Source organism: Varanus komodoensis, unplaced genomic scaffold (assembly GCF_004798865.1).
Source record: "Varanus komodoensis strain SLA01 unplaced genomic scaffold, ASM479886v1 scaffold74, whole genome shotgun sequence".
Classification (NCBI taxonomy): domain Eukaryota; kingdom Metazoa; phylum Chordata; class Lepidosauria; order Squamata; family Varanidae; genus Varanus; species Varanus komodoensis.
Genome location: NW_025336401.1, coordinates 2,231,325 through 2,245,667, shown reverse-complemented (window position 1 = coordinate 2,245,667; position 14,343 = coordinate 2,231,325). Strand labels below are relative to the sequence as shown.

At 52.6% G+C, this 14,343-nt stretch overlaps 1 protein-coding gene across 4 annotated transcripts in view; it reads left to right on the top strand.

Moving 5' to 3' along the window:
- Nucleotides 1–14,343, top strand: part of MBNL3 (muscleblind like splicing regulator 3) — a 96,556-nt gene that overhangs the window by 60,571 nt on the left and 21,642 nt on the right. For all 4 annotated transcript variants that reach the window (XM_044452795.1, XM_044452791.1, XM_044452794.1 and 1 more), the window contains exons 4-5: nucleotides 3,159–3,359; nucleotides 5,526–5,762. In XM_044452795.1, the coding sequence (XP_044308730.1) occupies nucleotides 3,159–3,359; nucleotides 5,526–5,762 (438 nt within the window). The remainder of the gene's footprint in view (nucleotides 1–3,158; nucleotides 3,360–5,525; nucleotides 5,763–14,343) is intronic.

Genomic DNA, 14,343 nt, shown 5'->3' with positions numbered 1-14,343 from the left:
ATTCAGGGTGAAACTGGATGGTCATCTGAGTGGGATGGTATAACTTGGTGTCCTGCAACAGCAAGAGGTTGGACTTGATGACCTTCATGGCCCCTTCCAGCTCTATGATTCTAAGTTCTCTTTCTGCCTAAGGCTCAAATTCAGGGCTGCATCTCAGTGGCAGGTCTGGATTAGGGCTTCATCGGCTTGGTTTCCCCAGCTGGTGGAGATAACACTGTGGTTGCATCCTCTTCTTGTTTCTGTGGAGTGCTTGGAAGAGATTTGCCTGCTGAAAGTTTTTAATCTAAACCGGAAGTTGCCATCTGCAGTGGTTTTAAAGCGGGTTCAACGAATCCATGGAAGGCAATTTGGTCATTACGACAAGAGCGAACTAGACTCTCCCATGACCTGAAGACCGGTACCACCGAACAGTGATAGCAGGAGGCTGCTGCAGCTGCATGCCATGCCGTCTTTCCTGGATTTGGTCCCCTCAAGATGTGTTGGAAGGCAAAATCAATCCTTCCCACCCAGCATGTCCAGCCCAAAACATCTGGAGAGCACCACATGGGAGAGGGCTCTTCCAAGCCATTGAGATGCACCAGGGATGGGTGAATGAGCAGTGCTCCGTATCTCCAGGATCCTCCAAACTTTGTCTTGCCTCTCATGCCGAATTCCCACACCCATTTGCAGTTGCTGCTCAAACAAGAAACGTGTGCTGTTCGAGCAGCCTGAATGGCAGATCTGTGGAAGTGTCCCCTCATTTATGCACATGTTCTCCATCGACTAGCAGAGCTGATTCGGTCCACGGATGAGCTTTTCCCAAACTGAACTGGGATCGGAAACAAGATGAACCCAGGCATGTGTTCGACCGCTAGCAGATATTTTCAGCAGATGCTCATTCAGAGTTTCCAACAGGACACAAACGCATGTTTTGCACACAGACCTACTTTTTCCTGCATCCCTAGGCAGGGGCAAGGGGACTGCTACACCTCTGCAGGAAAATTTGTCCACAATTTTAAGATGCCACAATTGTGCGATGTATGGCAACCCTGTGCAGGAAAGTTCCCCAAACCATCTCATCCGTGACAGCCCCAGAGTCAATCCCTCCTACTAAATTCCCGCACACATTCTGCGGGGATGGCGTGATGATTTAACACGCCAGGCCTCTCGGAGCTCAGGTGGCCATTGAAAAGTTTGAGCCTCCGGGACACAATCAGCCAAGCCCTTAAAATAGATGGAACAATGGAAGTGCTGCCAGAATTAGGGCAGGCGCCGATCACAGTGCTGGCTTTCGCAAAGCAGAGCACCGCATACGGCGCTCAGGTCTGCCTGAGTCATCCGCGCCTCAGTTGGGTGGGGCGAGGAGCCAAGCCGAGTTCTCAGCGGCACTTGGAGCCTGGAAGCCGATGCTCTGAGGGATGCTTGGTCACATCCTTCTCTCCCAGTCCCATGAACCCTGCATGGCCGTTGCGGCTTTTCCTTTGCTGTGGACACAGCTGTAGGCAAATGCAGCTTGGGTGGAATTGGCCGGCGCTGCGACATTGCGTTGGCCCGTGAGTTCTCCCATGGGTCGGCCACCGGATTGGCTGTGGCGCTACTTGCCAGAAAACTCAGTGTTGCTAACTCGGAAGCCAGGAGGTAAGAGGTCAGGATTAAGGCACGGGGTTGTTTGAGGCAGAGGAGCTGCTCATGGGAGCACTCACTCAGCGCACCCTGCGGCCCTCCAGAGGTTTTGGCCTACAGCTCCCATCAGCACAAATCAGCTGCACCACAGAGCCCCCGCAGTGCGCTGGACTGGACTCGCACGGTCGGGATTCTAGTCCCTGCCTGACCGTGAGCTTCCCTTTGAGCCAGTCGCCCAATCTCAGCCTAGCCCGCTTTGCAGGGCTGCTCTGAGGACCCAGTGGAGAGAAGGACCCGGTCAGCTGCCCAGTGCCCCTTGCTTGCTTATTAAGCCCTAAGCGTAATAATGAGCAGGTGATTAAGGATCGGGGAGCTGGAGGGCAAAGCTGCTGCTGCGCCACAGGATACCCACCCCTGGTTTAGAAGAAGAGAAAACCAACAATGCGGGTCCCTTCCAGGTGTCCAGAATCTTAGCCTTGGATGCTGCTTCTTTAACTTCATTCAGCCTCCATTTTTATAGCCCTTCTTGCCTCTTTAATATTTCTTGTCAGGCTTCCCCTACCTGGTATCCACCAGGTGCTGCTGCTGCTGTTTAAAAGTTTTATATGCCGTCCCAATACTAAAAGTCTGTGGACGGCTTACAAAAAACAGAAAACCAAAAACAAATCAATCATAACAACGACAACACACAGCACACTGCATCCGATAGGATAAAAACAAGGATAAAACCAATTAACTGTTACAATATTGGGAGAATAAAAGGGTATTCCCCGATGCCGAAAAGAATAAAGCAACGGCGCCAGGCTAACCTCTCTGGGGAGTGTTTTCCACAGTCAGGGTGCCACTGCTGAAAAGGCCCTTCTTCAGGTAACTACCCTCCAAAGAGGGCTCCCGGAGAAGGGCCTCTGCCTCAGGTCTCAAGGGGCGGGCGGGCACAGAGGGAAGGAGGCGCTTCTTCGGGTACCCAGGACCCAAGCCATCCAGGGCCTTCTAGGTCATCAGCGGCACCTTTAATAGGGCCCAGACTTCAATGGGCAGCCAGTGCAGATTGTGTTGACATTTGACTCCCGGTCTACTATCTAATTCCCCAAATTCTGCTTCATGCGTTGTGATAAAATGGAAGTTTTGCTCTGCTTGGTACTGGAACGGTTGTAAGACGTGAGGGTGAGAGTTCTTTGCCTGAGTCCCCCAGTGCAGCTCATGTCCAGAATCCACCCGTTCCTTCCATTTCCGGCTAATGGCGGCAGGCTGCATTAATTGCCCAAAGGTGCCTCCTTAATTGTGCCATTAAGCCGCTAATGACCGTGGCTGCTGTTTGTCCATACCAATGACGAGGTCCACACGCTTGAAATGAGCCGCTCGCTGCCGAATCAATGAAGAGGGTGGAGATAATTGCAAGCAAGTGACAGAAAATCAGTAGACTGGAACGGGGAACTCGCATCCCAGCTGGTGGGGCTGAATCAGTCCTTCCAGAGTTGGGGCTGAAGGGCCGGCCAGAGCCCCGGCTGGGTGCCACGTTAACTCCGGTGTCCTTTCTCTCCCGCTTGCCCCAACAGACGACCTTTGCGGTGACTCCTTCGCTTGCAACGAGCCCCACCATGGCGTTCAGCCCTTACCTAAGTCACGTGTCTCCCGGGATGGGTTTGGTCCCTGCAGAGCTTTTACCAAATGCACCTGTCCTGATGTCTGGGAACCCAGCTGTGTCCGTACCAGGAGGCTCTGCAGGGCAGAAACTGATGAGGACGGATAAACTGGAGGTATTTCCACTGTTTTGCAGAGTGGCGCACACTGTCCTCAGTGGAATGGGGCGGGGGAGCACATGGCCGAGGCTGCTTGCAGGCAGAAAACTGCTGGGGAGCTGAAGGTGGGGGGAATGAGGGCAGGACTCTGAGCCCCTCTCTTTATTAGAACATAGAACCAATTCACGGTGCTTCATTTTTTATTAGATTTTCATTCCATCCCATTAGCCGTAAGATGCCCTGGGCTGGTTCCAACCCTCCACTGTATTGGTCTATGTGAACAGTAAAGAGGGGGTCCCATTTGGCCCCCTTCATTGAAAGACCAGGAAGCTTGGAAGACTGATTTTGCTGATCTTGGAGTGAGTGCTCTCCTTTTTATAAGTTCACCATCAACGTTTGTTTAACATTGTGGCAGTGTCTCCATCCTTTTCTTAGGATCAAGGCTTTGATTGTGAATCGTACAGTCCAGGGTCACAGGTTCGCTTGGAAAAGCTGTTGATGCTGATTAGCAAGCGATGCTAATACTGAGGAGCGGCTTCTACCTGACCCCAGATCCCTAGGCTTGTTTGCAAAACCAGGGAAGCCTGACAGTAAGAGGGTGTTGACTCCTTGCTCCCGTTTAGAGTCAGCAAGCTTTGCTTACATGGGCAGGCGATCCCTGCTGGCTTTTTCTTCCAGCCAAACTTCCCTGCTCTCCCTCTCAGGTTCCTGATGGGCTCGAGCAGAACATGTGTAATTCCGTGTGCCTAAAGCAATACTTGTGCTACCATTTCGGCAGTTAGCATTCCACAGGAAAGAGAAGCAGAATTAGTCCCTGCCACCATCTTGGTTTGGGTGGTTGGAAGGAGCTTTAAAACACAGCCTAAGGCTGGGGTGGGCAACAGATGGCCCCGAATTGCTTGCAAGCTAACTTTGACCTCTTTGGTGCTCCATAGCTACCCAGTTTGGACCCTTTTGTTGCTCTGCAGCTGCTATGGAGTAGCCAAACGAGTCAAAATTAACGTTACCCCCATGTAGGCCATTGCCACCATGTATGTCATTCTTAAATAGCTTTTATTTCTTTTCTGGCACCCATCAGGAGGGTGACCTGTCAAGGAAATTCAACAATACCCACTGTTCCTCGCTGAGTTGCCCACCCCTCAGTAAGGGCAACTCCTCCTGTCAACAAATACACCGATTTTCTCCCATTTGCCTCTGAAATCCAACGCTTCTCAATTTCCAGGCCCTCTAGCAAGGGTCTGACCGGCTTAAATCCCACTGGAATTTTGCAAGCTTCTGAATGTAACTTGGAACACCAGACCTGACTTCTCGTTTTCCTCTCTTTTTAACGTATACTAGGACTGAAAAGTTTTGAATCAATGTATGCAAACTATATGTTAAAGCTAAATTGGAATTTAGCAATATGCAAACTATTCTAGGCAGGAGATGGAAACAGTTTTCTTTTTTCAGCAAAGTGCAGTATCTTGGCATACATTTTGAAAACACTTAAATATTTAATGTTTAACCGCATCTTTTTAAATGGTTTGTGCTAATTTTTAAAAACTTAGGTTTATGAGTTTGTTTCTAAATATTGCTGTGTCGCTTCCCCACCTTGGATTCCCTTTCAGGAAAATAGGCAGGAGACATGATTTTCAAAGAGGAATAAATAAAATGTAATGAGCTTTTGGATCAACACCCGCTAAGAAATCCCATCTGTCTGGATGGGACTGCTGCAGTATTTATTTTAAGGCTGCCTCAAGGGAAAGGATCCTGGATCCAAAGAAGGTGCAAAAGCTTGGGTCCACTTCTATTTAAATAAATTAATAGGATCTGGAATGGAGCATGTATTTTTTAAATTATTACTACATTTTTATTCAGACTTCCTTTCTCTTGCAAGAAACCCAAGGAAGCTCACAAGTTCTCCTTTTCTCCACTTTATCCTCCCAGTGACTGTGCGGTAGGTTAGCTGAGAATCTAGGACTGGCCCGAAGCCCTGGCCTCTCGCAGCCTGGCTCTCCCAAGTCGTAGTCGGAATTTCTTATCACACCGGCTCCCACCCTGAGATCAGCTGAGCCTCGTATGGGTCGGAGGGCTGGGTCTTGCCATCCCCCATCTTTTCCTGGCCGCTTTGCATTGGCAGTGGGGGCGAAAGGCAAGCGGTCGGTTCACTGAATTCTCCTGTTTGAACACTGGCTTTCTTTGAAGGTTTGCCGGGAGTTCCAGCGCGGAAACTGCACGCGCGGCGAGAACGACTGCCGTTACGCTCACCCGATTGATATTGGCATGATCGACACGAACGAGAACACGGTCACCGTTTGCATGGATTACATCAAAGGCCGGTGTTCCAGGGAGAAATGCAAGTACTTCCATCCACCTGCGCACCTGCAAGCCAAAATCAAGGCAGCTCAACACCAGGTGACTCAAAGTGCTGCATCGGCCATGGTAAGAGAACAGCCTGCGGCGAGGGGGCTGCCAGGCCGTGCGTGGGCCTTCCTGCGAAGGAAGGGTGGAAGGGGCGCGCTCGGGACGCTGCCCCAGCCGTTTGCAGAACCCCAGAGCAGCCCTGCCCAGCCTGCTGCCCTCCAGGTGCTTTGGCCTGCAACCAGCGGAGGAGGGAAAGGCCACCTCGAGACTTCCAGGCTCAGGGTGAGCCGTGCCTTCACACACGCCAGCCCTGCGCCATATTGCTCAGAAAGCAGTCCTGAAGTTTTTGGGGGTACCCAAGATCAACGGTTGTTGCTCTTCTGGGTGATTCCAGAAGTCGTTTTTCTGGGGCCATCCTCCTGCCTCCTCTGTGGAATTTTGCAGAATGTCCAGACGGCATCCTCTTCCCCCTGTAATCCTTCGGGGCTTTCCCACCACTCCCTCTGTGTTTTGCTTACAGCAGAAATTCTGTCAAGGAAAGGCACAGCACTGCTAGTCCAGTAATGATAGGAGCACTCCTCAGCGCAACCCGAAATCTTGTTTGCACCTAGGACAGTCTCGGCTAACCAAGGGCACAATCCTGTGTGTATTCAGAGAGAGAGAGAGAGAGAGAGCGCTTCCAGCATTTTCCAGGCAGCATGGACTTTGGTAGTTGCAGGATGTTTTTCCTGTTTAAATATGCGTAGGATTAAGCCCTTTGTCCCCATCCACCGCCCCCTCCCTATTAAACCAGTTACCAATTGTAGACTTTGCGGTGGGGTTCATCCTGGCCACCTTTTTCTCTGCCTTCCACCAGATTTCCTCTTTTAAAAATGGCTTTAAAAAAAAGAAAAGGACAGTTCCTGAGCACTCACACAGCTTGCTTGCTCTTGGGGGTTATTTTTCCTGCTGCTGATGAAGGTATTGGGCCAAACGTGGCTTTTATCTGTTTTGTGGGTGGGGCGTGAGCAGTTCAGAGGAGGTTAATCCCTTCAAAGCATAGTCAATAAAGTGCTTTTGCAAAAGAGAGAGGGTCCTCAGTGGCAGACCAGTGAGGATAAATTCAAGCACAAGCTTAAACTCCAGCAGATGCTTGCTGCTTGGGGGATGCAGGATCTGTTCCAGAAGGCAAGGGGCACCCCTGCAACCTCCGTGCCTCGCAGCATGTGCTGCTCCTCACCTCCTTTGTGCCCCTGGCCGGAGGAGAGCGGGGCGCTCTGCCGGCTCTTTGCTACCGCCAGGAGCAGTGCGAGGCACTTAGAAGATCTGAGTCCCAGGTCCGTAGAGTAGAAATCTGCGTGAAACATCCAAGTGCTCACTTGTATGTGCAAATTTAGAAAGCCTTTCTTTGATTTCTTTACATAGCATAGAAGGCAGAGCCAGGAAGCTCAGTTCTGGTCGGGATCGTCTTCAGTGAGTGTGGGCCATGCCAGATCAGAGCAGCTTGGCAGCTCCTCCCCAGTTGTTTTCCCCAACAGCCGCGCAGCAGGTGTTCGGAGGGAGCTGCATGGCAGCGTGTGGGAATTAACGTTTCCCTCCCTCGGCGCAGTTCCCCTTGAAAAATCCCCTTTTCGTTCATAAAGTCACGTTTATGGCGTAAAAGTGCAGGCCTACGCAGGCTTAGGCAGGAGAAAGTCTATCCACTCAGCCATGTTGCAACCAGCATGTCCGGAGATGCCTAGAATTGCCCCCTGAGCCAGAGAGAAGCCCCTTCCATTGCCACTCAGAGCAACGCTTCCCCCGGGAACTAGAAGCAGAGCTGGTCCCCTTGGGGAGCATTCAGCCAAGGGGCCCCCAGGAACCGCTGAGCCGTGCCGTGAAACCTTTTGCTTCAAGGCTCACGGAGTGCGCAAGCAACTGCCCTGCCCATCCACCCGTGCCAAAAGGAGCAGCTGTCCCAGACCGACAATGCTGGTGGCCGAGAGCGTGAGGAGGGGAAGCAGGCATGGATGCGGGTCCTGCCCTTGGCCGGTTGCCTCCCCTCCACGGAGCTCTTGGGAAGCCTTGAACGCAGCACTGCTCCCAACGGCGCCACGTGTGTTAGCTGCAAGGATTCGGCCGTCATCGGGGTGCTGCTTGTCCTTAGAAGAGTCATTCTTTGATGACCTGCACTCAAATCTAACCACTTTTACCCAGAACAAACTTTTCAGAGAGCCAGCTCACAACCTCTTGGTTAATCAGACCTAAAACTTGACATTTTAACTGCGACATTCTGGCCTTAGTACATCTTTAATTCATGCTGCCTCTTTTGGGCAGAAACTTAACTGGCATTATAAGCAACCTGCTTAAAATATCTATGGATTGCTTTTCACCAAGGCTTTGCCACCCAAATAGTCTCGCGCTGTGTGTAAGTTGTTTGCTTGCTTGCTTTGGCGAGACATCATCCTTAGAACGCAGCAATTGAATTTGGGGGCAGGCTCGGGCGTAAGTCTGCAGGTGGTACAAGCCTTCCCCCAAAATACAAGACTCCGTCTGCTTGTGCACGCACCTGTGGATTAGCCAGTTGTGGCAAAGCATTTGTGTACAAGCAAAATTCAGCTTCGTCAGAGCCCCCTAAATGCCACTTTGCATGAAAAAATTTGAACATGTTTTTCAAAGCTTGGCATTTTTTCCTGCATTTTTCAACAGGCAGACCTGGTTGCTAGGTGAAAGCGTTTCCACGTTGGGGGGGGGGCTGCTATTTGGGAAGGAAGGCCAGATCCTCCCACTTCCATACTCTGCACTCATCGCCTTCCCGCATTGCTCAGAACATATGTTCCGTTAAAGCCAGTGACAAGCTTATGGCCAGGAATTCTGGGAGCTGTAGTCCCAAACATCTGGAGGGTACCAGGTATGCCAGCACAGAGCATCTTTGGCAAGCAATTCTCCCCAGGAGGGGCTCTACCAAAGGAGAACCCCCCCACACACTTGAAAATAAAATAAAAGACCAGCAAGGGGCCTTGCATTCTCAGGAATTCTCAGTTGCTTCATTTGCCTGCATCTCCACAGATGGCAGGAAACGTTACTGCCCGAAAGCTGGGGAAGCCGTTGCTGGCAGCCTGTGTTGGCAGTCCTGAGCGCAGTGGACCTGTTGCAAGTGAAGGCAGCTCCCAGTGCTTCCAAAATGTTCCACAACTATCCCTGGTATTCTCCTGGAAAGCAGTGGGACTTACTCATGAGTAATCCCATGTTAGCACACTGTTTTAGACTCTCCTGTCAGTATAGAGGACAGTGCTGAATTCAGGGTAGTGCAGATCCCGTGACTCCGAAACCCGGATTCTGCTATCCAAGAGCGATTGCACAGGTCCTGTAAACACGCTCTCTTCTGTGCAGTTTTGTTTCCCTGGCTTTCGTGTTTGAAATAATTTTGAGGGGGCTTGTGGAGGGTGGCATTAGGAAGGTGGGGGTTGGAAGAGCATGGACACACTCTGCCCACACTCCTGAGGACTAGAAACACAGGTGTGTGTTTTACGGAAACCAAAAGGGAAACACGCAACTCTGCTGCAAGCTTTGCAATGCTCCAGATTATGATCCCATTTTCAGAAATCCCCCGGAATTCCTGCCCCGCTCTCGGTGCTTGTGCAAAACAGCCATGTTGCACAGTACTAGTTGCAGAGTGCTCTGCCTCTGCCCAGGCCAGAGTGGTGCTTCTGCCGAAATGAAGCAACAGAGCCAAGTGTTTGCCCAGCGAATGGTCTTGGGCCCCTGCGCCGTGCATGCCTCCTCTGTTCTTAATATATTGTGTAATGCATTCATTTTTTTTCTCTTCACCTCCTCCACAACGTCACTCTCCCTTTTGACGCACTTCTGCTTGCTCTTTTCTGTTGTGCTTGAACCCCCTTCCTTGGCTCATTACCATCACGTGCCTGCTGCCTGCTAATTAAGACTCAGCCACTGAAGCGACCCCTCGAGGCAACCTTTGACCTGGTACTTGGACCTTCTTGCCTTCTTGCTTTGCATGTAACCATCTTTCGATTGCATGGATGTGGACGGGGGGGGGAGAGCGCGAGAGATTTTGTCATCAGGTCCGTTCTGTGCATTCCCTATGGAGACTGCCCATCCGACAGGAAATTCCCCCTTCATCCCAGCACTGCAGTTCACTCCATTCCTTCTCACACCCTGCAGAGAAAAGGATGCCTATTTCCCATTTAACTGAAAACTTTCTGATAAGCAGCACCCGGTGCTCTCCCGGCACCGCCTCCCAAAAGGGCGAGATGCAGCTTTGGAGCAAATGGAACCATCCGTCGGGCTGCTTCCAAGCAGTACATTTTCCCCCAACGGAGAAGCCTAGCGGGGTGAAATTCACACCCGTAGGAAACCTCGGCACGTTCTGAGGGCGTGGAGGCCGTGCGTGGACCACACCTGTGGGCCCCTTGCTGCTTGCATGCGCACTCAGACATGCGGAGACTTCTGGCTTTGGCAGGCCAGAACCCCTTCAGTGTGCCTAAACATAAACGCACGGTCTGCAAAAATAAATGTCAAAAAAGGGGTGGGTGGAGATGGAGAAAGGCTGGGCACGGAGTCCCCTTTCCAGAGCAGCCCTGCCAGAGCTGGACCCGAGGCCTGGGCCCCCCACGGCCCTGCACTCGCGGCCTCCAGTGCAGCCTGCAGCCTGGGGAGCCTTTTCTGTGACTGTCAGGAAAGTGTGTGTGCAATTCTCACACGTGAATCGGTGTGGCAGCTGATGGACACCAGTCCAGAGGGCTTGAGGCTTCCTCTGGGCCCCGAGGCAGTGTGCCCAGGGAGCATGGGTTGGAGGGTGTTGTTTGCACTGGTGGCTGCGGTACATAGGTCGGGGGTGCTGCCGCACTCGCTCCTGTTACGGGTTAGGGCCAGCTGGCTGGCACAGGAGGCTGGGCCAGGTGGACCCGGGCCTGATCCAGCAGGGCTCGTAGGCGCTGAGCAAGCAGGGTGAGGTGCTGAGGCTTCTTTGCCGTCAGCCCCAAGCTGGATCGGGCAGGCTGGGAGTGGCAGGCCAGGAGGAGCACAGCTGCTGGCCCGTCAGCGCTTACCACCAAGACCTGCTCTCCCTGGAAACGGTGTGCGGGGCCCCGAGGGAGCGCACCCCCCTTGCCTGCACGAACTGCATCCCCGCCCGATGCAGTTCAGGCCCGCTTGCCATTTCACCCCAGCCTTGCAGGGGCTCTTGCCCGCGACCTGGAGAAAAGCCTCTTTGGGTTCTTGCAGCTCTGTGCCGGAAATTTACCCTCTGTAGATTTAAGACTACAGTTCCCATCAGCCCCAGCCAGCACAGACAAAAAACAGGAACTAGGGAGATTGGAATTCAGCACAACTGGAGGGGCACCAGCTTGGGGGAAGCTGCCCTAGTCCTCGGGGGGGTTCAAGCCGTGTGTTTGCAAGGTTGCCAGGCGGTGGGAGGGAAGCAGGCCCCTTGGGCTTGGTGCTGGACTGCGGGGCCCCGCCTGAGCCGGCACGGCCGTTCTTGCGTTTGGGCCGGTGCCGTGGGCCCAGTGCAAGGCCGTGTCTGCACCCCGGCTCCGTGCAAAACAAGCGGGAGGGGGGCCAGCAGCACGCCATTCTGCATGCCTGCGTTGCCCATCTTCTCTCCCCAGATTTAGCGCAGCCCCCGCATCGCTTAGGGCAAGTCGTGCCCCACTTCCCTTTGGGGAAGGAATAACCGGGCGTCCTGCCTTCAGCCACCTCCATTCTCATAACTGCAAAGAACCAACTTGTAGAAAAAGGCAGCCACGTTGGGCCCCCACGTGGCGGCCAGCCCAGCCTGACGCATGTCGGTGTGCCATCGGCCTTGGCGCAAGAGGGAGCATTCCATCCTCCATCCATTCCATTGCATTCCATTCCATTCCATTGATGAACTTTTGGTTCTATAACCAAAGTTCTCGGGGCGTCCCTGTAAGAAAATTGAGTCCTTGTTGTTACCCCTTTGCATCTGTAGCCCACCTTCTTTTAATTGTTCTTTCAAGGAACCGAATGGCAAAGCCCTTTAAAAGAATTGTTTTTAAAGCGGCTGCAGAAATCATTGGCAAGGTGTTTGGCCCAGCTTTGCGAACGAGCCGCCGATCAGCTTGCTCACGGGAAGGTGATGCTTTCCCCTCCCAGGGAGCCGTGGGTGTTTGCCGGCCTGTCTCTAGGATAAGCTTTACTTTAAATCTGTATCTAGCAGCAGTATCTTTCCCCCCACTTTTCAGCCTAGAGTAGGGTGCAAAGGCTGCTCTGGGTTGTAACCTGTCTGCTCCCACACTAGGTCCCGCCTGGGGTGCGGAGCTGTGCCTGCTACAAAGCAGGAAAGAAAAGGCCGTTGCTGTTGGAGGCAGATTGCAAGTCAGGTCTGTGGGACCCCCAGAGAAGCACTGGGTGTCTCCCCAGATGGTCCAGAAAGAGCTGGCTGGCCCACAGCAGCCATGGACCAAGAGTCAAGGAAAGAGTACGTGCCTTGCCGAGGGTGGGCTCCAGCAGCCCTCCAGGACAGGCAAGCGGCTGCTGCTCCCAGCTGGCCAAAGCAGACGGAGGTTGGAGCCCCGTTTGGAGCACCAGCGGCTTCCACTCTGGCTTAGGTGGCATCTTCCCAGCAGAGACGAGTTGCTCTCGCTGAGCCCCACAGGGAGGGCCCAGCAAGAGCGGATTGGCCCTTGGGAGGTCAGCTGACGAACTTGCGGGTTCTGCAGCCCCGGTGCTGCCAAGCCCGGTCTGCCAGGCCTGATGGCTTCTCCAGGCCGCCACGCTTCTCCATGCTGCATCCGCCTGAATCCATGGAGCGTGCGGAGAGCACCTTCACCCAGTCCGCTGGATCAGCTGGTTCTCGCCAGCCCCACCCGAGCGGGCTGGCATGGTGCCGAGCAGTGTGGGGCAGGCATCCGTTCTCTCTGATGGGCAGTCTCCCACGGCCCATGGAGTGCCAGTGAAACCTGTTTCTGCAGAACCTGCCCGAGGTTTCCGCTCCCCCTGCACACTGGCGACATCTTGGCCTTTGGTTTCCTTTGCCCGTGGCTTCATCCTGCCTGATCTGCCAAAGAGTGCTTTTTGCACGAGCCTCCTTTGCTGTGCTGGAGGGAAGGAGAACAGAGCCCGGGGAGGTGGCGAAATCGCCCAGTTGGCGATAGAGCGGCTCCATCGCGATGCTCAAGAGACCACAGGTTGCTTGCCTCTGAATCTCTGGAACCTGCTCTGCTCCTCTGTCTGGAGCCCTGGAGATTTTGAGGTCGAACTGAAAGTTTGGGTGGGGGGGACATACTGTTCCCGACACATCTGGAAAACCTCTGACGGTCCCTTGAGACCTCAAGATACAGCACGGCTGTCGAGACATGTTCTCCAAGTGGGGAGGGGCAGGCAAGATGGCTTCCCGCACCTTGGCCTGCAAGGGTTCCCCCACCTCGGAGTCTGATGGCGAAACAGGTTTGACTGACTCAAAAGTTGTGATGTGACAGGTCGAAAAGAGAAGATTCACTCGCAAAAAAGCAAACAAACACAGATGGCCCAGCCAGTGGGAAGCCAAAGAAACAAATGCACTCTTTGGGGAAATGTCAGAGCGTTATGAGGGCACACGCATGCGCATGCACACATGCGCACGGTTCTAGGAGATGGAAGGGGCGAAACTAGCCATGGGGCACAGAACCCAGCCACTCCCACCCAGTTCAGTCAAAAAGGCTTAGACCCTTTCTATTGCACAACGTTTGCATTGAAAACGTGAGTGCAGAAAAGGGAGAAAAACCAGTTGAAGAAGAGCATATGCTTCATTTTGACTAATTAACAGTTATCTGTGTTGCTTGCTGTGGACTGGCTTGTTTTGTTCCTGCACGAACCTTTGGTCGCTTCTCTCCAAAGCTAAAGTATGTCGTAAGTCTGGGCAACTTAAGCCACAGTTTGAACTCTCTGTCCATATTTGCTCGTCTACTGATAATTAACTGCCTCGACTTACCCTTGCCCTTTGCAGAAATCTGGGCTAGAAATCAAATAAATAAATTTGGGCCTGGCCTGTCTCCAGGACAGGCTCATGATGCACTTGGCTTAGGCATGTCAAAAGTTTGTTTGACATCACAAACTTTGCTAAATCTTTTCTTTCCCTTTCTAGCTGAACTGTGTGCCCACATCTGCTTCCATAATCCCAGCCCAAAGCCAGCAACCCTCTTCTTATGCTCATACCGAGGACATTTTGTTCCTTGTATGAATACAGTCGCAAAATCAATCACAGCTCTGGAGTACCTATGAGGCTGCACCAGATGTGGCAGGAAGGAGAGACTGACTCTCTATCAGGGCCGGCTTGGGGTATCTTTCCTATCCTGTTGAAACCGTGTACCCCATGTGAACAGCATGGCTCTTGCCATCACTGTTGACAATGACCCACGGATTCTGTGTACTGTGTTTCCACAGATACACACCTGGTTCCCATGTAATGGTAACCCATGACTTATTTGATCTATGGTTGGTTTCCTTACTAAGGTTTGTCTGGCAGATGATCACAGTTTGTTTTCTCAACCCCTGGTTTGTTTGTTTCCTTTCTCTCTTCTCTGCTGCTTTTCTCTGTCCCAAATACCTTCGTGGTACTGCAGTAATACTCACATGTAGAGCAGCTGGGAGGAGTTGGTGGGTTATGTTTGTCTTCACCACTCTTCTGTACATAGCTGGGCGAAACAGCCCTCAATTCTGTGTTCACACATAAGGACAA